The sequence below is a fragment of the Nyctereutes procyonoides genome, unplaced genomic scaffold, assembly GCF_905146905.1.
Source record: "Nyctereutes procyonoides isolate TBG_1078 unplaced genomic scaffold, NYPRO_anot_genome, whole genome shotgun sequence".
NCBI lineage: Eukaryota > Metazoa > Chordata > Mammalia > Carnivora > Canidae > Nyctereutes > Nyctereutes procyonoides.
The window spans coordinates 14774829-14798936 of record NW_026575128.1 but is presented as its reverse complement, the minus strand read 5'-3'; the positions used below and the strand labels follow the sequence as shown (position 1 = coordinate 14798936).

General features: G+C 38.5%; 1 protein-coding gene across 3 annotated transcripts in view; it reads right to left on the bottom strand.

Moving 5' to 3' along the window:
* GPBP1L1 (GC-rich promoter binding protein 1 like 1) overlaps positions 1 to 24108 on the bottom strand; it is a 58667-nt gene that overhangs the window by 11985 nt on the left and 22574 nt on the right. For all 3 annotated transcript variants that reach the window (XM_055341631.1, XM_055341632.1, XM_055341630.1), the window contains exons 2-6: positions 20015 to 21045; positions 19309 to 19423; positions 15204 to 15333; positions 13943 to 14229; positions 696 to 768 (exon numbers count right to left, since the gene is read on the bottom strand). In XM_055341631.1, coding sequence (XP_055197606.1) covers positions 696 to 768; positions 13943 to 14229; positions 15204 to 15333; positions 19309 to 19368 — 550 coding nt within the window. In that variant the 5' untranslated portion in view covers positions 19369 to 19423; positions 20015 to 21045. The remainder of the gene's footprint in view (positions 1 to 695; positions 769 to 13942; positions 14230 to 15203; positions 15334 to 19308; positions 19424 to 20014; positions 21046 to 24108) is intronic.

Below are 24108 nucleotides of genomic sequence, written 5' to 3'. Positions count from 1 at the left end.
GTCACATTTGTAAATGCCAACAATTCCAAAACTACAGATTACATTTGGTATGAAATACACTGATTTGTCTCTTAATTTTTTATAAGGCTAATTATTCCCAACATGTACACATAATCGTGTGTATTTATGTTTTTATCCAGCCCTCTACAACAAGCAACATTTATAACTGCCAAACCTGCCCCTTAACCCCCTCAAACAAAAAAATACCCTCAACTACTGGAACCTGGTTGAACAAAATCATCTATAGGATGTAGTATTATACAGCCTTTCAAAGAACATTTCAGAAGACTAGTATAAATGAATGCTTAGAATATACCGTTATATTTGCCTACCAAATATTTAGGAGACAATTATAACACATAAAATTCAATTTAATTGTTACAAATGAATTAGCAATGTTAATTAAACATTACTTCTTACAAGCTTTAGATAATTCTCCCTTTGCTTAAAATCTGCTTTCAAATTCAGGGCTCTACAAGCTCTCAATTATCTGTATTATGACTCCACTACCATTATATTTCAATGGTATTCTGGGTGGGCAGAGTAAGAGATGTAACAGGTGTTAGTTACCATGTGCAAATGGATGAGATGAAGAAAAAAAGAGAAAGAAACAAAAAAGAGATAAAGAATTTTTGCTCCTCTCCATGCTAAGAAAAATGTAAAATTGTGCCTTTAAAATGGCAAAATCTACCTACCCCACACTCCAGAAGGGGTCCCAATAGGTCTGCATGGCTGATTCTGTTTGCCAGCTTCTGGATTCAAAGAAGGCTAGGAAAAAAGGGATATTAATGGTTGATAAAGAAAGCTAATCATTTTGGCACTTTTCACAAAGTAGCCATCACCATGGAACCTATCTGATAATTATGTATGAGCAGCACATATTTAACGCTGTATTCAGAATCAACAACTGAGCAGAAGATATCAAAATGCTAAACCAATAGATCTTACATTAATCTCAGGTTCTCTTTGGTTTCATTTCCTTTAACGTAAGAGGATTAATTTTTTTTTTAAATAAACAGACTAAATGTGCAAGTTCTCATCTTCTGATAGGATATGCACGCCAAATAAGGAGGCACAGAAAACTGAACGGACAAGAATGTAGATCACTTTTCTCAGATTTAAGGACAATCTGGTCAGGGAAATGTGTAGTATGTGTAGTTTTTCTAAGACTGCTTTATGACAGAAGCAGACCATGTGCCAGGCTGGGACTGTGCTAGGAATACAAAGGCAATTAAGACCATTAAGAAGAGCCTCTGTGCCCACAAGAGTCACAGTCCCTACTACAAAGATATACACTTGTAGACAAATAAGCACAGTAAAAGGTTACAGGGTCTATGATAAAAATTTATTATTAGGGAAGAAGGAATAGCCAATTCCATGTGAAAGAAGTGCTATCAGAAAAGGTTTCATTAGAGGTTTGATGGACTAAGAAGAATCCTTAAAAGATGAATTCCAAAGCTGGAAAAGTGATTCCAGGATCATATTGCTCAATGAATACCCAGACAGGAAAGTATGAAAAAGAATATTCAGAGATCTGCAAATAGTTTAGAATGATTAGTACTAGGGAAGGAAGGGACCTTCCTTTCTGTGGTGAAAGAGAGGTCTGGCAAAATAGGCAAGAGCCAGATTTTTTAGGAAGACTAAATTTTATTCTGTAGATATTGAAGATCCATCTCTCATGCAGTTAATATAATCCATAGTCATTTAGTTTACAACAGTCCAGTAGCAGCTTGAAGGATGTGTTTGAGAGGTTTAAACATCAACTAGGAGACCATTAGAGGAGACCAATTCCATAGTTCAGGAGAGTAATGAAGGTAACAGGAATAGAGAAAGAGATGAGGGAAAGGATGGAAAAGTTAAGAGCAATAAACTGGACTTAACAACGAACTGTACAGGAGGTGTGAGTATGATACTGGTGTCCATGCCCAAACTTTATAATGTGAATTAGAGTAGGAAAATGGCTTTTCAGTACGATTACACACAGAACATTAAACAAACAACAGAAAGATGCCCAGACTCCACTATGGGGCTTCTGAATCAAAAATTCTCCAGGGATGGAGCCCCAGGTGTGTACAATACATCAAGGTGAGCGCCACAAGCCCAGAACAAGCACAGATACGTACATACTGAACAACCAACTCATATTTAAATGGACAAATTAGTGACAAAATATGAAGGACAGATAAATACACTCTTCTGGATGGAAAACATAGGTAGCAGGAGTCCCATGGATAAAAGCTGTATTTTCCTATTTTAATTTGCTTGTGTTCTTAGTCACATTCTATTTAGGGTATTCAGAGATACTGCCCCTATTTATATGGTATCTTTTCTTTCCACTGATTTTTTAAAATAGTAAAATGTAGCACAGATACAAAAAAAAAATGCAGAAAACAAATGGGCAAAAGTTCTTGTAATCACCACTCGGGTCACTCAGTTTAAGCAACAGAATATTACCAGCCAAACCAGAAACATTTTATAAGCCTCATTCAAAAAAACAAATAAAAAACCAACAAAAATCAAAACAAACCTACCTCGCCTCTAAAAATAACCATTACCTCACCTATAGTGATCACTTCTTTGCTTTCTTTTACCACCTGAGGTCATATCCCTCAAAATGAGTTTTGTCTCCAAAAAACATCTATTAATTCTCTTAACCTACAGGTTACTTAAAAAAAAAAAATCTTACCCCTCTGTATTCCCTATAAACTGGTAGTTGGTTCTAGACTATAGAACCCTTCTACACACATCTTTATTTTTGCAAGGCAGCTTCTTGCTAGTTTTGGGTTCTTCCATTAGGAGACACATAGTGTCTGATTATGCTTCTTTTTGTGATGTTGGCAGACATAGATGCTCATAGCCTAAAACTAAAACTAACTCACTACAAGCTGCAAAATGATGATCTTCCAGTTTTATCATTCCTTCTTTATTAGCTAGTATCCTTCCATAAGGAACCTCCTCTCATCTATTTGGTGACTTAGTGGTTCAATCTAGAGGGATAGGTAGACTACGTGCTTGTTTCTAAAGTGAGGTATCACTGTGAACTCACAAATTTAATCAGTATCTTTAACTGATGTATGAAATATTTGTATTTGGCCAGTGGGAACGTCTTCAATTTGGCTTCTGAATCCTAATACTTTTTAAAAGAGATTCTATTTTATTTATCTATTTATTTATTTATTTATTTATTTATTTATTTATTTATTCATTCATTCATTCATTCATTCATTCATTCATGAGAGACACACAGAGAGGCAGAGACATATGCAGAGGGAGAAGCAGGTTCCTTGCAGGGAGCCTGATGTGGGACTCAATCCCTGAATCCCGGGATTCCGGAATCCCAGGATCATGCCGAGTTGAAGGCAGATGCTCAACTGCTGAGCCACCCAGGTGTCCCTTCTGAATTCTTTTGATACAACTCTAGTAGTCTTTAATTACTTCTTTACCATGTAGTATGACAAAATATCCCAAGCTTATCTTACAAATATCCTGTTCAGAAATGGTATTTCAAGACTACAGTCTGGGCACTAACAATGCTAACTGCTAAGGGACTGGTCAGTTTTTAGGTCTTTTCACTGCACAGAATCTACATATATGCATTTCCATATTTTAAAAAAGATTTTATTTATGAGAGAGAGAGACACAAGCAGAGGGAGAAGCAGGCTCCACGCAGGGAGCCCGATGTGGGACTTGATCCCGGGATTCCAGGATCATGCCTGGGCCAAAGACAGATGCTCAACCACTGGAGCATCCCCATACATACATTTTCAAAGATAAAATATATCATGACCTCTTATTGATATTTCTAACATATACTGAGAAACTTGAGTTTTTACCAAACATCTATCTATACTTCCTTTCTTCTATGCCAAGAATCCTGATTCTCAAGGTATGGAATATCATATTCAATCATTCCATCCTGTACTGCACACAACAGTATCAGAGTAACAATATCAACATTACGCTACCAATATGACTAATAAAATGTTAGTTTGTACAGGCTCTCCCCATTCTCCCATTAAAAAGTTATGCTTTTTCTAGACTGTCAGAGTCCATAGCTTTACATGCTAAAGTCTTTTAACTCTTATTTAGTTCTACAATTAATCAAATATTATTTTCCACCCTTTTATTTTTCTGGTTAGTTTTCTTGTCTGAAGCTTGTTGTCTAACACTTGCCTCAGGAAAAAGTCTTGGGAACAATATTCCAAATTCTCACGGCTTTTTGTGACTTTTATTATTTTTTTAAAGATTTATTTACTCATTTTTACAGAGAAAGCATGAGTCGGGGAAGGGGGAGAGGGAGAGAATCTCAAGCTGACTCTCTGCTGAGCATGGAGCCAGATGGGGTGCTTGATCGCACAATACCGAGATCATGACTGAGACAAAATCAAGAGTCGTCAGTCCAATAGACTGAGTCACCCAAGTGTATTTGTGACTTTTATAACTGAAGATTAGTGTGCTAAGAGTATAAATCGTTGGCTAACATTTTGAGCGCTGTAATTCTTATTCCATTGACTTCTGCTATAAAACTTTGTCAAAGTCTGGGATCCCTGGGTGGCGCAGCGGTTTGGCGCCTGCCTTTGGCCCAGAGCGCGATCCTGGAGACCCGGGATTGAATCCCACGTTGGGCTCCCGGTGCATGGAGCCTGCTTCTCCCTCTGCCTGTGTCTCTGCCTCTCTCTCTCTCTCTCTGTGTGACTATCATAAATAAATAAAAATTAAAAAAAAAAAAAACTTTGTCAAAGTCTGATTTTCTTTCTCCTAGAAGTTACTTGGACTTGATGCTCAAAGGATAGTTTTCTTTTTCACTTGAGCCTAGCATTTTATAAGCCTATGTAGGTACTGGCTGTTCTAGCTATATCCTTTCAATTCATAGCTTCAAATCTTACTGTATTTCAGAAAGTTATTCTTGACTTATAATTTTTAGCCTTTAAAAAGCTGTTTTTTCTGTGTGTATAGAATATTATATATATCTTATATATATATAATCTTTCTATATATATATATATATATATATATATATATATATATATATATATATAATCTTTCTTTTTTGGCCAACTATGTATCATTTCTCAATTCTAACTTTTATTATTATTTTAAAAACAATGATGCATTATAACATTTTTTATTAAGTAAACTCTACCCCCAGTTTGGGGCTTGAGCTCAAGACTGAGACAGAGTCATGAGCTCCTCAATTCTAGCTTTTTTTAAAAAAGACTTGAGAGGGAGGAGAGAGAGAACGTGCACATACACAAGGAATGGAGAGGGGCAGAGGGAGAGGGAGAATATCAAGCAGATTCCTGAGTGTGGAGCCCCACTTGGGCTTGATCCTACAACCCCAAGATGAAACCAAGTCAGTCACTTAACTGACCGTGCCCCCTCAAGTCTAACTTTTATTTTTTTAAAACAACCCCCCCCTTTTTAAAAGATTTTTCATTTATTTATTCATGAGAGACACACAGAGAAAGGCAGAGACACAGGCAGAGGGAGAAGCAGGCTCCATGCAGGGAGCCCAACACGGGACTTGATCCTAGGACCCCAGGACTACACCCTCGGCCGAAGGCAGCGCTAAACCACCAAGCCACCCGGGCTGCCCCAATTCTAACTTTTAATCTGTTTCTCCCTCACTTGAAAATTTTCTTCTGGGGTGCCTAGGTGGCTTAGCTGGTTAAGTGTCCAACTCTTGATTTTGGCTCAGATCATGGTCTCAGGATCATGGGATCGAGCCCTATACCGGGTTCTGCACTCGGTAGAGTCTTACTCTTTCTCTCCCACTGGTACTCCCCCAAATACTGTAATAAACAAAAATCTTTAAAAAAAGGTTGTAAAAAAAAAAAAAACCACCCACGAAAGTTCTGTCCTCTTCTAATTCTTGAAAAACATGTACTATTCTCTTGTGTTTAGTCTCCATTTTTCTCAAATTTCGTATTATTTCCTGATTTCTAGCACTTTGAGTTTTTCTGGTTTAGACTGTCCTTATGCCATTCTCTTAGGATCATTTAAATTTTAAAATATTTTAAGTAATATTGTAGTAACAGTAAATTTTAAAATGGTTATGTTTTGTGGAAATGCTGTACAGGTATACTTTGCACTGTCTGTTAAGGATGCTATTCTGTTCCTTATCTCTTGATCCTTTGTGTTCATTTACATTCAGTTTTTGTGAATGTGGGTCAAGATAGCTTTTCTAACATTCAAGCTTTAGAGCTCTCTCTTCTGTTATTTTTATAGTATTCAAAAATATAGTGCCTTAGTTTCTTTCATGTCCTGGCTGTCATCCCTACCTTCTTTCCTTTTATCTGAATGTTCTCTTTGTTTCCATTGTTTCCATCTCTGCAGCTCAATCTGGATTCTATTTTTGATAGTTTATATTCTAGAAGGGAATATTGGCTGGTTAATACAAACAATGGTAGTACTCAGTGCTATTTATCAACTTCTCACTTCTTAGTCCAAAGTCATCCTTTCTGCCCGCTCTGTGTAAATGTGTCCAGGCACTTACATTTTTTTCCTTTGCTAGCTGGCAGGTTAACTTTTTGTCAGTAGAGACCAAGAGAAAGATTTTCTTTTTATTCCAGTGTGCTTAGTCAGCAGGCTCCTGCAGCACCCAGTTCCTGCTAAGCCAGGTTCTAAAGTGTGAGTGAACTTTGACTTGAGTGGTTTTGGTAGCAGGGACATGTGAACAACTTTACCAAGACCTCAAGGGGCCAGGATTTTCAGTATGCTCCTAGGAGAAGCACTTCAATAACTCTTGTCATTCAGTGAGCCACAACTAAGCCCTTTCTAACAAGGTCTGGTGGGGATGGGGGAAGAGGAAGACTCTTCCTTGGGCACTCTATCTTAGCCCTAGGGTTAATGGTTGTCTTTTATATTGGCTACTTCCAAATTCTTCAGTGTTCTCTTTATTACTAACCAATTCATTACCCTAATCCTGTACTTTCCCTCTTCAAACTATTCTATGGTTTCTCTCTCGATTGATCCAGACAGACCATACCTCATTCCAGAACTTCTATACTGACTAGTTTTGTAAAACCACTCCTAATTTCTAGCTGTTCTCAAACATACCCTCTAAACTATCTAGAAGCAACTGTTGGTTCTTTTGGGGTTGCCAGATGTTCTGTTGCTTCCTTCAATTTCTCCTGCACAAATGCTATCACTACCCAGGTATTATAGTTTTTGGTGGTTTGTCTCTGTAATGACACCTCACTTTATTTTGCTGTAGATAACTTCCATGAATTTTTGTTGTTATTCAATACCAGTTGCTCTCTGCGTTTTTAATTTTTTTTTTTAAACAACTTTTAAAAAATGACAGAGCCCAACACAGGGCTTAAACTCACGACCCTGAGGATCAAGACCTGAGCTGAAATCAAGAGTCAGAAGCTTAACCAAGGAGGCACCCAGGTACCTCTCTCTCTGTTCTTTCTTATTATTTTGAAATAATTTCATCCTTACAATAAAGTTGCAAAAATAAACATTCTGTACATCCTGCACAGATGTCTAGATTCTCGTCAACATTTTACACCACTTGCTCCAACATTCTCTCTAAATGTTATTGTTTCCTGAACCATCTGCAAGTTGAGGGACTTGATGCCATTTACCCTTAAATCCTTAATTATGTATTTCTTTAAAAACACATGAACACTGTGCAATCATAAAAATTAGGCAATACTACAATAAATGCTACAGTCTAATCTATAACACTTATTCAAACTAGAACACTGATTACTTTAATGGTAAAACAAAATTTTAAAGATGTACACTGCTTTCTCCCATCCAGTCTCCAAAGGATCACATTTGTTGTTGTTGTTGTTGTTGTTGTTTTTGAGTAGGCTCAAGGCCAACGTGGGGCTTGACCTCATCACAATCCGGAGGTCAATAGTCCCACTCACTGAGCCAGCCAGGTGCCTCTCACATGCTTCCTTTATCTTATTTCCCTTTTTTTTCCCCTAAGATTTGATTAATTCATGAGAGATACAGAGAGAGGCAGAGACAATGGCAGAGGGAGAAGCAGGCTCTCTGAGATGAGCCTGATGTGGGACTTGACCACAGGACCTGGGATCACGCCCTAAGCCATAGGCAGATGTTCAACCACTGAGCCACCCAGGCATCCCAGTTATCTTATTTCTTTAGTTTTCCTTTATCTGCAATTTTTTCTTTCAGGACAACATTTTTAAAGGGCAGAGGCTAGTTCTTTTGTAGAATCTTTAGTAATTCTTTAGTAGATACTTCAAATTGAGTTTGTGTGATATTTTTCTCATGTTTAGATTCAGGATATGCATTCCTGGAAATAATTTACAGAGGTGAGGTTGCATCCTCAGTGCATTACATCAGGAGGTTTATTATATCTATTTCCCCCATGACTGGTGATAATCTATTTTTTAATAAAATTTACATAAAAGGATATGCACATATACTAAGTGCATATACTATTCTAGGAGTTTTGAAAAATGCTTGTAACTCCTCAACCTCTCCAAAAATAAAAACTACCTCCTGCAACCAGAAGATTCCCTCATGCCCTATCCCAGTCAATTCCCACTCACTACAGGCAACCACTGCTCTGATTATCTTTCCAACCATAGATTATTTGCCTATTCTAGAATAACACATAAACAGAATCAGAGAGTATGCACCATCTTGTGTAAAGCTTCACTGAAATTTATATTAGTCACTTTTTTTTAGTCACTCTTTATTAATGAATATATGCAGTCCATTACATGATTATACCACAAATGTTCTATTCTTCTGTCAAAAGACATTTAAACTGATTCCAGTTTGAAGCTTTTATGAATAAAATTATAATAAATGCACATATACCTTAGTTTCTCTTGAGTAAATATCTAGAAGTGCTGGATCATAGGATAAGTTTATGTTTAGTTTTATAAAAATTTGCCAAACCTTTCCCCAAAACGGTTGTACTACCTCATGCTCCTACAACATGTGAAAGTTCCAAATGTTTGAAAATGTCACCAAATTTAGTGTTTTCAGACTTACAAATTTTAGCCATTTTAGTAAGTGGGTATCAGTATCTCATAATCTTAATTCCAATTTCCACATTTCCCTTGTGACTAATGACACAGACCTTTTTTTTTACGTGACTGTTGGCCGTTTGTGTATCATCCATTGTGAAGAATCTGTTCCAATTTTGCTCATTTTTAAAAATATTGAGTTGTCAGGGTACATGACTGGCTAAGTCAGAAGAGCATGCGACTCAATCTCAGGGTTGTGTCTGAGTCCGGCAGTGGGTAGAAATGACTTAAATAAACTTTAAGTTTTATTTTTTTTAGAAGAAAGTGCAAGTGTGTGAGCCCCGGGGTCGGGGAGGGTGCCCAGAGGGAGAGGGAGAGACAGTTCAAAGCTGATTTCTCATTCAGCACAGAGTCCAATGTGGGGCTCAATCTCACAACCCTGAGATCACAACCCAAGCTGGAAACAGAGTCCCACACTCAATTGACTGTGCTACCCAGACACTTCTAAATAAATAAACTTAAAAAAAAAAAAAAAAAAAAAAAAAGAAAGAGGGGCACCTGAGTGGCACCACTGGTTAACTGTCTGCCTCGATTTTAGCTCCGGTCATGAATACAGGATTCTAAGATCCAGCCCCAAGTTGTGTCAGCTTAGCACTGGGTGTGGAGCCTGCTTAAGATTCTTTCTCTCATGGGCAGCCCGCGTGGCTTAGCGGTTTAGCACCACCTTCGGCCCAGGGTGTGACCTGGAAACCCTGGGATGGAGTCCCATGTCAGGCTCCCTGCATGGAGCCTGTTTCTCCCGCTGCCTATGTCTCTGCCTCTCTCTCTCATGAATAAATAAAATCTTAAAAAAAAAAAAAAAAGATTCTCTCTCGTTCTCCCTCTGCACTCCCCCAAATCACACTGTCTCTCCAAAAAAAAAAAAAAAAAAGGAAAGAAAAATACATACTGAGTTGTTTTTTTATTATTGAATTCAAGGAGTTATTTATATTGCAGATTCAAGTCCCTTTTCATACATATGCTTTATAAATATTTTTTTAAAGATTTTATTTATTCATGACACACACACACACACACAATTATTCTAGGACCATTTGTTAAAAATACATTTCCTTCTCTATTGGTCTGCTTTAGTATCTTTGTTGAAAATCAAATGACTGGGACACCTGGGTGGCTCAGCGGTTGGAAGTCTGCCTTTGGCTCAGGGTGTGAACCTGGAGTCCTGGGACTGAGTCCCACATCAGGCTCCCTGCATGGAGCCTGCTTCTCCCTCTGCCTCTGCCTCTGCCCCTCTCTGTCTCTCATGAATAAATAAAAATCTTAAAAAAAATTCTTTAAAGAAAATCAAATGACTATATAAATGTAAATTTCTTTTTTTTCTTAAATTATTTATTTATTTATGATAGTCCCACAGAGAGAGAGAGAGACAGAGGCAGATACATAGGCAGAGGGAGAAGCAGGCTCCATGCACCGGGAGCCCGACATGGGATTCGATCCCGGGTCTCCAGGATCGCGCCCTGGGCCAAAGGCAGGCGCCAAACCGCTGCACCACCTAGGGATCCCTGTAAGTTTATTTCTGAGCTATTCTGCTTCACTATTGGTCTATCCTTATAATAACATAACTTTATCTTATTATAGCTTTGTACTAAGTGAAGTTAGGTAGTATAAGTCCTCCAACTCTGTTCTTTTTCAAGATCACTTTGGGTATTCCAGGGTCTTTCTAAGTCAATGAAAATTTTAGAATAACTTAGTCCATTTCTGTAAGAACCCACGCTTGGTGGTGCTGTGCAGAATCTGTTGAACTGATGTCCTAAACATGTTGAGTCGTCTAATTCAAAGCCTCACATTCACAATGATTTATCTCTTTTATATACATCTTCTTTAATTTCTCTTGGCAGTATTTTGTGAATCAGTATAGAAGTCTTTCATATCTTTCATTAAATTTATTCCCAAACATTTTATTCCCACACAGTTTTAAAAGTTTTTTTTTGCTTTACAAAAGCATTTTATAAAACTGCATTTTCCAATTGTTTACTGCTAGCACATAAAAATACAACTTTATTTCTAAAAAGTAAGCTCTATGCCCAATGTGGGGCTCAAACTCATGATCCTGAGATCAAGAGTCACATGCTCTACCAACTGACCCAGCCTGCAGTTAATTTCAACAATAGACCTTTACTCTTTACTATATAACATTTGCAAGTTTACTATCTACGTAGACATTACTATCTATGTGACAATGCAGGGAAAATTATTTAACTTGTCCAAGATAACTGAGACTGTTAAGTCAAATACCATTTTAAAACAAAAAATAACTTTCTAATTATACAATGTACAGTATAGAAAAACATATAGAAAAATCACTGTAAACATGTCTACAAAATACCTAGATTTTGCCATTTTTGGTTAACTACTCTTTCTTGACAAACCCCTTTCTTCTTCAACCAGTTAGTTCCCAGACTCCTTATTGCTATTTCCACATATTCTAGGTTCCCTCTGAATAGATCACTCTCCTTGGGTGATTCTTATCCATTCACCATCGTCAACTATCATCTTTACTTCCATGTGCACATCTCTAGATCTCACCCATATTTTTTCTACGAAGAAATTGTTATCTTCTCCCTCAAATTATGCTGTTTTTCCTTTTCAAATAACTTATATTCATCAATCTGCTTTAAATAGAAATCTTATTTTTGACTCTTTCTTCTCTAGTTACAATACCTCGGGTTCCAATCCTTTAGATTTGTCCTCCAAACCATGATCTTTTACAAGCTAAATGTCTGTCAACAGGAAAATGGATAAATAAATCTAGTATGCTCACACAACAGAATATTATATAATAGTGAAAAAGATTTAAAGCAACATTTTCCAACCATGGTACTACTGCCATTTGGGGCTAGGTAATTCTAGAGTTCACCAGGTGTTGTCCTGTGTATTGCACCATGTTTAGCAACATCCTTAATCTCTACCTACTAGATATAAATTGCACTATCTCCAGTTGTGACAACCAAAATTTGCATAGATATTGCCAAATGTGCCGGGCACACATTGTAAAATGTGCTCCTGGCTGAGAACCACTGATCTAGAGCTATATGTATCAATGCAGATAAATCTCAAAACAATTTTAAGCAAATACAATAGAACAATACTATCTGTATAAACATAAAAATCAAGGAAAATGATATATATTACTTATGGATACATATATGTAGTAGAAGTTTATCAAAAACATGATAAAGCACTTAAATCAAGATTACCTCTGGGAAAGAAGTGAAGAGAGTAGGATTAGGGAAGCTTTCATTTCGTGATGTGCATACTTATTTTTCTCCAGACTTTTATGTACATTTCAGATATTTTAAAACACAAATGTAGTATTAATTTGCCTTTATTGACCTGGTTCGGGTTTGACTGTCAGCTAACTTCCACTTAAATCACTTAGCAGGCATCGATTGTGCTACTTTAATATTTTTCTTTCTGTTATTTATTTCCCACTGGAAATGCCACAGAACTGATACTGAGCCTTCTTATCAAACTCTGCCAATCAGTAGTACAAAACCTATTCAAAAGGTGCTCTTAAATACTCAAGCAACTTCCATTTTACTCCACATGACTTCTAGTTTGCTACAATCTTTTTTTTTTTTTTTTTTTTTAAACCAAAGCATGTAAGAAACCAAAACTTTTAATAAAGAGATCCTAATAGACTTTACCATATGCTCATCTGGCTCTGGTCACAATGTAAGTAAGGTATACTTTTAGATAAACATTCATGTCATATAAATTATAGTTACAGTGGGTTAATTTACTTATGTGGAATAAAATACAAAAAGAAACTCACAGGAATACAATTAAACTTTTTGTTGTTGCTGGTCTGATCAAGGATTTTAACCAAGTTCCCAAAGTGTAATGAGCAACAGAGATTTTGTTAATTATACCCATTGGTCTTTCTTAAATGTGCTAAGTTTATTGAATAAATAATGAAAGTTATAATTTGGTGTCATAGTAAGTTCTGGACCACTGGATACTTAGAACATTCTGTACAAATATTCAAGGTCAGGGCAGTATAAACCTTTCCACAAATAAAGTTTTGAAGAATAGGTGCCTGGGGGTTAAGAATTCACATTAAAAAATAACATTTAAAGAAGCCCAGAACATTTGCTATATGAGAAGAGGAGCTGACACCTAAATTTGACTCTTATTCAGTTGGCTTTATTAATTTATTAAATTGACTGTCACGGAAGTGATTGGCTAATTTAACGTGCTACCTAAAAATAACTAGAGCTGTTTTGTTCAATATGGTAGCCACCAGCTAAATGTAGTTGTTAGGCACTCAGAAAGTACGTGATTTATACTGAGATCATGCTACAAACAAGTATAGAATACACAAAGGATCTTGAAGACCTAGTACAAAAAATAACATAAGTTACCTCACTAATGATTTAAAGATACCAATCACATATTAAAATAATTTGGATATGTTTTGTTAATAAAATATAGTAAACTTTTTTTAAGGTGCACTGAAAACTCTTCTTCAGGTTAAGAAGCCAAAAGGCATATAATTCAACATACAACAGCAAAGTTTTACTGTATATACAGGCAACAGCTTAAATACTTACAATTGCATATTTATTTTATATAAAAGAAAAAACTTAGGATAGTTGGAGAAAGACAATTCAACATGCAAGACTACATCTTTATACATAATTTGAGTATCAAATTTTGAATGCTGACCTTATAAAACTTAAAGGGAATTAAGAATTTTTAAGTTTCAAAGGCATAAAGATGAAAAACAAGATTTGCTAAAAGTTACAGAGGAATTTTCATCACTATCTTCCTACTGATCAACTCCTTCCCTCTAAACACAGTAAAAATCTAAACTTAGGGACTTTCTTTTTAGTAATTTCTTCAATCTTCTCATTATTAAATCTTCTATTTACAGCATTATTTGTTAGGTTTTAATCACACATCTAAACCTTCATACTTACAAAGTCTTCCTCTTCAAACTGTAATTTTTCCACCTTGTCTTCTTTCTTTTCTTCCCTAATCTCTGTAGGTGGCTTTTCTTGAAAGGCACAGCCTTTCCGGGAGTGGAAGCTGCCATTCCAGTGGCGATGGTTGCCTGTGCCACCCCCACTACGCTGGTTCATGCCATCATGACCTCGGGAAGAGCCATGCCAACCAGAGAGGTTCCCTGTGATTCCAGCATAAGCTCCTTTAGAGACACCAGAATCCACTGAATCGTGGCGGAACAGGGAGGGCTGGTGCCAGGAATCTAGAATAGTAAGGAGAAATAACACATTAGATTTCTGCTTCCTGATCTGATTAATAGTACTACCAAAAGCTCTTCAGGGGACCTTTTAAAATAAAAGATTAAGTCCACAAAAAAGAAATCAAGAAATTATCTTTCTTAAAAAATATAATTTCTACATTAAATCTTCAACGGAAAAAAAATGACACATGAGAACACAAGAATGTTAGAAAGCCAAAGTAACTGAATAATGACAACTGGAAGATCAAACTGAGAAACTTTTTTTTTTAAAGATTTTATTCATTCATTCATGAGAGACACGGGGGGCGGGGGGGGGGGGGGGAGAGGCAGAGGCACAGCCAGAGGGAGAAGCAGGCTCCATGCAGGGAGCCCGATGTGGGACTCGATCCCAGGTCTCCAGGATCACACCCTGGGCCGAAGGTGGCGCTAAACCACTGAACCACCCAGACTGCCTGAGAAACATGTCTAAAAAACATCATGTCGGGCAGCCCGGGTGGCTCAGTGGTTTGGCGCCGCCTTCGGCCCAGGGTGTAATCCTGGAGACCCGGGATCGAGTCCCATGTCGTGCTCCCTGCATGGAGCCTGCTTCTCCCTCTGGCTGTGTCTCTGCCTCTCCCCCTGCCTCTCTCTCAAGAATAAATAAATAGGGCTCCCTGGGTGGCTCAGCAGTTTGGCGCCTGCCTTTGGTCCAGGGCGTGATCCTGGAGTCCCGGGATCCATTCCCATATCGGGCTCCAGGCATGGAGCCTGTTTCTCCCTCCTCCTGTGTCTCTGCGCCTCTCTCTATGTCTATCATAAATAAATAAATAAATAAATCTTTAAAAAAACAAAAAGAATAAATAAATAAAATCTTAAAAAACAAACAAACAAACCATCATATCAAGATTATGGACATGCACCCCCAATGTGGGCTCGTCTAGCTTATTTTTTTTTTTCGTCTAGCTTAAATACAGTCATGGAAGTTGGGCATGGCTCACCTCCTGTGGTACGTAGAGGTCCATTGTTAAAAAAGCCATCAGAAGAATTATGTCGACGGCGGCTTACTCCAAATCTACGGTCTCCTCGGGGTAGGTGCTCTCCGTGTTTTTCGAAGGTGGCTGTAGGTGACTAAGATGGTAAAGTACAGAGAAACAGACTAAGAAGATATCAATCTCAGTATCTTATGTTTTGTATCAGCCTTTCAGAAAACAAGTAATAATAGTGGAAGAAACCCCCATTATGAGCATATGGGCCATAATAAGGGTAATATAGGCCCCTAGGTTAAAGAAGTCCTAGGTTACATATTCAACCAAGATTGGGCATTGTCAGGGCGGTATGGTCATAGACATAAGTTACACATTCACTCATTAACTCATTTATTGTATCCCAAAAAGGGAGAAAAGGCAGCTACTTCAATTATTTGCAAAAGAGAGGGTGAAAAAAAAAACCCTATTGATACCCATAAATAAGCCCTCAAACTTTACACTTAAAGATATTATGTTAACCTTATAATAGGAAAGGAAAAGCAAGATGTTTGCTTAAAAAAATTCTAAATAGCTTCATTATTTCTGTAAATTATTTTAGAATTGGGGTGAAAGAAATGGTTTAAATGCCACCCCAACTTGGTAGGCCATTAACAATTTTAACAACGACATGGTTTTTATAGTTTCATAGCACTTACTTCTAAACATTAATTTTATATTCATAACAGTACCATAATTTGGCATCCTCATTTTACTCATTTACACATGAGCAAAGAGGTCAGGGAAAGTAAGTCTTTAAGGTTATACAATGTAAAGGTGGCAGACTGAGAAACATGGTTATAGATGAATTCTCATGTCCCTCCCTATTCCAAATAATTTATTCTAGAACATTCTATAGTTTCAAATGAGAAGTCAAAGTCTAAAAAACTGAAAAATATGGACATATTTGACAAAGGCATAGAGGAAAACTACAGGTTGGGGCAAAGTTATCTTTACATCTATTTCCTTGGTTTTAGAGTTTTTAGCTCTTTAACTTTGGTTATGATCCACTTCAGGTTAATTTTTGTGTGTGTGATAGAAGATTGAGGTAAAGGTTCTCACTCCCCTCCCGATAGACAGATAGATATACACAGTTCTAGAACCATTTCCTAAAAAGACTAAATCTAAATCACTAAATGCTAAATCACTTTGCATTAAATTACCTTGGCACTTTGGTCAGAAATCAACAGACTGTATGTATAGGACTATTTTTGAATTCTCTATTCTTTTCCATTACTTTATGTCTATCCTTATCCCAACACTGCACAACTTTGTTTACTGCAGCTTTACTGTAAACAGTGAAATCTCATTTCCCAATTCTTTTTACTTACTTCACTGTGCTAGATTATTCTTCGCAGATAATAAGACCTACATACTTTCATTCTTCAAAAATATTTATTTATTTGAGTGAGATAGAGACAGAGATAGTGACAGAGAATAAGCAGGGAGGAGAGTTGGAGAAGCAGGCTCCCTGCTGAGCAGGGAACCCGACGTGGGGCTTGATCTCAGGACTCTAGGATCATGACCTGAGCCGAGGGCAGACACTTAACCAAGTGAGTCACCCAGGTGCCCTCTACATACTTTTACATTATTATTATTATTATTATTATTATTATTATTTTTTTTTTTTTTTAAATTTTTTTTTATTTATTTATGATAGTTACACAGAGAGAGAGAGAGGCAGAGACATAGGCAGAGGGAGAAGCAGGCCCCATGCACCGGGAGCCCGACGTGGGATTCGATCCCGGGTCTCCAGGATCACGCCCTGGGCCAAAGGCAGGCGCCAAACCGCTGCGCCACCCAGGGATCCCTATTATTATTATTATTATTTTAAAGATTTATTCATGGGAGACAGAGAGAGAGAGAGAGAGAGAGAGAGAGAGAGAGAGAGAGAGAGAGAGAGGCAGAGACACAGGCGGAGGGAGAAGCAGGCTCCACGCAGGAAGCCCGATGCGGGACTCGATCCCAGGTCCCCAGGATCAGGCCCTGGGCTGAAGGTGGCCCCAAACCACTGAGCCACCCGGGCTGCCCCTACTTTTATTTTTTAAAGATTTTATTTTATTTATTCGTAAGAGAGAGAGAGAGAGGCAGAGACACAGGCAGAGGGAGAAAGAAACAGGCTCTATGCAGGGAGCCCGATATGGAACTCAATCCCAGGATTACGCCCTAAGCCGAAGGCAGATGCTAAATCACTTAGCCACCCAGGCGTCCCTCTTTACTTTTTTATTTTTTTTATTTTTTATTTATTTATGATAGTCACACAGAGGGAGAGAGAGAGGCAGAGACACAGGCAGAGGGAGAAGCAGGCTCCATGCACGGGGAGCCCGACGTGGGATTCGATCCCAGGTCTCTAGGATCGTGCCCCGGGGCCAAAGGCAGGCGCTAAACCGCTGTGCCACCTAGGGATTCCCCCTCTCTACCTACGATTCATTCATTCATTTATTTATTTATTTATGATAGTCACACAGAGAGAGAGAGACAGTTAGAGACATAGGCAGAGGGAGAAGCAGGCTCCATGCACCAGGAGCCCAATGTGGGATTCGATCCCTGGTCTCCAGGATCGCGCCCTGGGCCAAAGGCAGGCACTAAACCACTGCGCCACCCAGGGATCCCTCTACCTACTTTTAAACGCTTTCCTGGATCCCACACCTAATCCCCCAGGCTCACCATCCCCAACCTTTGAGTCAGATTATGTCAATTATGAGATCTTGGGAATTTCAAAAGGGCAATTCAAAATTAAGTTTAGAGCAAAAGATTGTGGGTCTAGATAGATCAGGAACATCTGCCCCAAAATTCACATTTAAAAACAGGGAAAGGGGCCTGGCCAGGTCAGTCAGTTGGGTGTCTGACTCTTGATTTCAGCTCAGGTGGTGATCTCAGGGTTGTGATTATCAAGCCCTGTGCTTGAGATTCTCTTTCCCTCTCCCTCTGTCCCCTCCACTCCATTTTCAAGAGTAGGCACTCTCTCTGAAAAAAGAAAACAAACAAACAAACAGGGGCACCTGGGTGACTTAGCCAGTTAAGTGTCCAACTCTTGATTTTGGCTCAGGTCATCGTTTCAGGGTTCTGGGATCAAGCCCTGTGTCAGGATGTGTTCTCCGTCACACACACACCCTTCCCTCTGATTATGCTCTCTAAAATAAGTAAGTTCTTTAAGAAAAAAAGAAAAAAAAGGAAGATAGGCACCCCCCCTTTTAAAATTACACATCAATTTTGTCCCTCCTCTATTAGTTGGCAAAACGGGGAGCTTTTTTTTTTTTTTAAGATTTTACTTATTTATTCATGGAAACACAGAGAGAGGGAGAGAGAGGCAGAGACACAGCCAGAGGGAGAAGCAGGCTCCATGCAGGGAGCCTGTTGTGGGACTCTCTAGGCTCACGCCCTGGGACAAAGGCAGGTGCCAAACCGCCGAGCCACCCAGGGATCCCAATGGGGAGCATTCTTAAGTTTATTAACTTTCCAAAGGTCTTCTTTATTAATAGTTGAGGTTGTTCTTTTGTGTACTGTGACTAAGGATGCTTCACTCTATATGAACTGGTTGTTGTCACTTGTCTATTCCTAATACAACATACATCTGAAATCATTAGATTATTGCCCCTAAATCAGAATTTCTAGGATTTTATATGAGATCCATGTAGTAGTGAAAGTCTCTCCCTTTCCTCGTTATCTACTACTATAGACAAATTGCATTCACCCTAATGGTCTATTTTTCAAAAAAACTATTTCCCTTTTACCTCTACCCCTCTTTACCTAAATAATAAATTAGCAGATATGTTTTAGTTCCCAAGTGTAGTGCAGTTAATCCAGGAAATCTTAAATGTGCCACATAATGAGAAAAGCTTAGCAAACAATGAAAAAAAGAAGAGGGGAAGACATTTGGCAGTGGCAGGGCCCACAATGACTTAGACTGCCTAATTATTTATATCCTGTTAAAATAAATTAGTAAGTCTATGAAAATATATTTTAAACAGGCAAAGCTGAATATACAAGAACACCTAGACTATAAAATAGAAGCCATTAATAAGTTGGGGATAAAAAGGACTGGTATTTGGAAGGTTACTATAGGAATGAAGAATAGTACCTTAGCTGACTGTGGTGTTGAGAAATTTAGCCAAGCAGGAACAAAGTCATGCTGCGCCATTTAGGTCCAGTGTCTCTTTTCAGCAAGGTGAGGCATCCAACCTCATGGCCAGGATCTGAAAATAAGAAAACTCAAATCATTTATATTTGTAAGTATCTGGTATCAATGTAGAATCTGTGATTACTCTAAGATCTCCTCTTTACAGAAAGACCTGCCCTCTGAGCCTCTCTAAGATTACTTATCAGGCTCTATATCTCAAAGAGGTTCTAAACAAAACCAACAGTCCATGAATAATGACTATGAAAAACACATAATCAGAAAACTTTTGACACAGATCTGGAAGGTTATATGAAAGCTAATGAATTCTTGAGTTTTAACAGAAGAACATTAAGAATAAACAACTACTTTAAACTACTGATACTTATGAAAAGAGATTAATCTGCTTCAGGTACTCTGGTAACTTGTGGCAAAAGCAGAAAATATCTTCCTAAAGAAGGAAGATACAGATTCTCAAGAATTGTTCCATTTAGTTCCCATTAATTTCCTCAAATACTAACTAGTATCAGTTTTTCTAAGAGATCCGCTGGTGTCTCCACATCACCTCACTCAAGTTCTCCAAAATTAAATATACCAGAAAACAGTAGCTATTTTCCACTATACATAACATACAGTCTTCTTTCAAAATTAGACATAGGAGAATATTTACCCCAGAGTGTAACCTCTGTGGTCCTGTTTCCCGAACTCCTTGAGTCTGCCAGCTGGATTTCCCACGAGGTTCTCTTGTTAAAAGGGTGCTTAAATAGGCTGGCCAGCAGCACGCCTTGTGATAAAGCACAAGGAAGCCAGGCTCTGTATGTATTACTCTCTCAAGTCCCCTCAATTGCTCATCTTAAACTATCCAGGTTCCTGACACGTCTCCAAAAAGGGGAAGGGGAAAGGGGAAGGGGAAGGGGAACATAAAAAGTATTTGTTACATTTAAAAAATGGGGGGAAGGGGAAGAGCTATGTCTATGTTCACCTCATTCAACTTCCTTGAGTGATGGCACTATTTTGTTGCTTAAACAGATAATACATGGACATTTGCACATCGAGTGCAAACACCGTTCATGGCAAGGTCATAGCTGGAAAAACAAGTGAACTCATGTGTGGGCAAATAATGCCATCCAAGCAACAGTTCAAAAATATAACATCAAAGAGCTAAAAAGATCTTCTGAGCAATCAATTCCTGTGGCAAAACATCCACATAACAAAGCCCTTAATTTACAAATCTCATAATTCCTACAGAGCTGCTAAAATGTATGCAGATATTTATATTTGTTTTATTCTTCAAAATCTAAGGACATAAAGAAATCTTGTTTGTTTTTAATCTGACAGAATATATGTTTTCCTCCAAAGAATAGCAGCTTTCAAGGCAAATTTCTTGGTAACATAAAGCTCCCAAATGTATCTTCTATTTCTTTGGTCTTCACTATTTATAAATTCACAGCAAAATTAAAACAAGTAGAAAGAAAGAAGTTAAGGAGCAGTCAGTCAAGGAGGAAGTAAAACAGTTCCTCAGTGAGGTTTTCTTCTCTTCAGTTTTCTCTCTTTCACTTGTTCTGCTTCTTCCTAAAGACAACTGAACTGGAAGGTGATATGAAGAAATAATCTTCTACTGCTTCAGTAGAGTGGTCACTTATAATTTTGGATCCATTTCCATCATTATTCAACCATTTGAAAGGCCACAGGAATCTATCACTATAAATGAAAAAGCAAAATAACACAATATCACAAGAGGCAAAACTCCTTGTTACATAGAATTGCTAAAATAAGACACATATGATCAATCAATAATAGGTACTACTAATCAAAACTTAAATCCAATTTAGAAAAAAATAAATCCAATTTAGGCATTAATTTAATGTGCCACCACCTATAGCAATAACATAATTCACTATAATTCTAAGGCTTTCTTTTTTTAAAGATTTTATTTATTCATGAGAGACACAGAGAGAGAGAGAGAGAGAGAGAGAGAGAGAGAGAGAGAGAGAGGCAGAGACAAAGGCAGAGGGAGAAGCAGGCTCCACGCAGAGAGCCTGATGTGAGACTTGATCCCGGGACTCCAGGATCACTCCCTGAGCTGAAGGTAGGCGCTAAACCACTGAGCACCCTGGTCTGCCCTTTTAAGGCTTTTTAAAAAAGATTTTTTGTGTATTTATTGGACAGAGAGAGAGCACAAGGAGGGGAAGCAGCAAGGAGAGAGAAGCAGGCTTCCTGCCCAGCAAGGAGCCCAATTTGGGGCTCAAATGACCCGGGCTGAAGGCAGATGCTCAACCGATTGAGCTACCCAGGTGCCTCTCTTTTGAGGATTTTTAAAGGACTTTAGAAAAGTCACCTGAACAGAGTTTTGTTTTGTTTTTAATTTTTTTAATTTATTCACGGGGGTGAGGGGCGGGCAGAGACACAGGCAGAGGGAGAAGCAGGCTCCACGCTGGGAGCCCAACGTGGGACTCGATCCCGGATCTCCAGGATCAGGCCCTGGAATGGAGGTGGTGCTAAACCGCTGAGCCACCCAAGCTGACCGAACAGTTTATTTTTTAAGATTTTATTTATTTGAGAGAGAGGACACACACAGACACAGAGATAGCAACAGAGAGCACAAGGAGGGAGGAGGAAAGGAGGCTCCCTGCTCAGCGGAAAGCCTAATGCAGGGCTCGAACCCGGGACTCTGGAATCATGACCTGAGCTGAAGGCAGACGCTTAATCCACTGAGCTTCCAGGTGCACCTAGAGTGTGCTTTATATAACCATATCTATAATTAGCTATCAAAGATAATTCAGAAATACAAATTATGAGTCTGTTAGATTTACATTTTCTCTCACACACGTGAATAACTTGTTCTAAGTAATCACAAAGCCACAGAACTTGTTTATCACGACAGTCATAAACTATTTAACAGTAACCACAGCTAGATTTTTTTTTTTAAGATTTATTTATTTAGGGATCCCTGGGTGGCGCAGCGGTTTAGCGCCTGCCTTTGGCCCAGGGCGCGATCCTGGAGACCCGGGATCGAATCCCACGTCGGGCTCCCGGTGCATGGAGCCTGCTTCTCCCTCTGCCTGTGTCTCTGCCTCTCTCTCTCTCTGTGTGACTATCATAAATAAATAAAAAAAAAAAAGATTTATTTATTTATTCATGATAGACAGAAACAAGACAGAGACAGAGACACACAGGCAGAGGGAGAAGCAGGCTCCATGCCGGAAGCCCAACACAGGACTCGATCCTGGGACTCCAGGATCACGCCCTGGGCCAAAGGCAGGCACCAAACCGCTGAGCCACCCAGGGATCCCTCACCACAGCTAGATTTTTAAAAACAAATCATGTGTCATAGCATTCCTTCCTTTCCAGATACCTAGTTATCAACTGAAAGGCTTAAGCTCTTAGGCTCTGACTTAAGATATGCAGTAAGAGATGACACAAATACTTCTTTGGCAAATTCCCAACATTTTTCCAGGGGCTAGAAAGTTTTTGATATAAGAGGAGGCTTGCATCTGTAGGCAATTCTGCTCTATACTGGTAAAGTCTAATTTGGAGGATATATCTCATATAATAAACTGGTGGCCTTGCTCTAGTGTTTTAGGTTCACAGGAATCAGAAATACCAAATTTGGGGCAGTAAATACCTCTGTGGGGAAACGAAAGGAATCAAAAAGAGGTCTTGGGTGGCTTTAACTGCATCTGTAACGTATTCTTTTTTTTTTTTTCTTTTTTAAAGGTTTCATTTATTTATTCATGAGATTCAAAGAGAGAAGCAGAGACACAGGCAGAGGGAGAAGCAGGCTCCTCGCAGGGAGCCCGACGTGAGACTTGATCCCAGGTCTCCAGGATCACGCTGTGGGCTGAAGGTGGTGCTAAACCACTGAGCCACCCCGGCTGCCCATATAGTTACTTTTCAAACCCAACTAGGCATGTTCTAGTCTCCCAACTGACATTTATATACCATCTTTTTAGTCAATTCTCAATTCCAAGTATCTCTAGCAGAGTCCCAGTTGAAGCAGTGAACGCAGAAGAAATATTAATTGGCGATGCTCTGCTACTGGTGTGAAAGTTCTAAAAGCTGACATATATTCCATAATTACTTACCTATCAGCCTGCCCGGATACATAGGATATAAAGTTATATAAGAACGTGGTCTATGGAAAAAAAATAAAAAACAGAATGTGGTCTACGCACACATATGCATAATATGTGGTGAGGAGGAGATGGATAACAAATCAGAGTGTTTAGTAAAAGGTAAGAAATAAACGAAGATGAAAGAGGACAAAAAAGAAATTCCTGTTCTGGAAGCAAAAGACATACATACATACATAACAAAATGCCAATAATGGTTTTATTTATTTTACATTGCTGGTAGAAATATTAAATGGTATAACTGCTGAAAACAATTTGTGGTTCTTCAAAAAGTTAAACATAGAAGTTACCATATGACCTAATATTGCCACTCTTAGGTATATATCCAAGAGAAATGAAAATATACGTCTACACAACAATTTGTAAATCAATGTTCACAGCAGCTTTATTCATAATAGCCAAAAAGCAGAAACAATCTAAATGTCCATCAGTAGATGAATAGAGAAACAAAAAGTGGTATATCCATATAATAGAATATTATTCAGCTATAAAAAGGAATGAAGGGCAGCCCGGGTGGCTCAGTGGTTTAGCACCACCTTCCTGGAAACCTGGGATCAAGTCCCAGGTCCAGCTCCCGGCATGGAGCCTGTTTCTCCCTCTGCCCGTGTCCCTGCCTCTCTCTCTCTCTCTC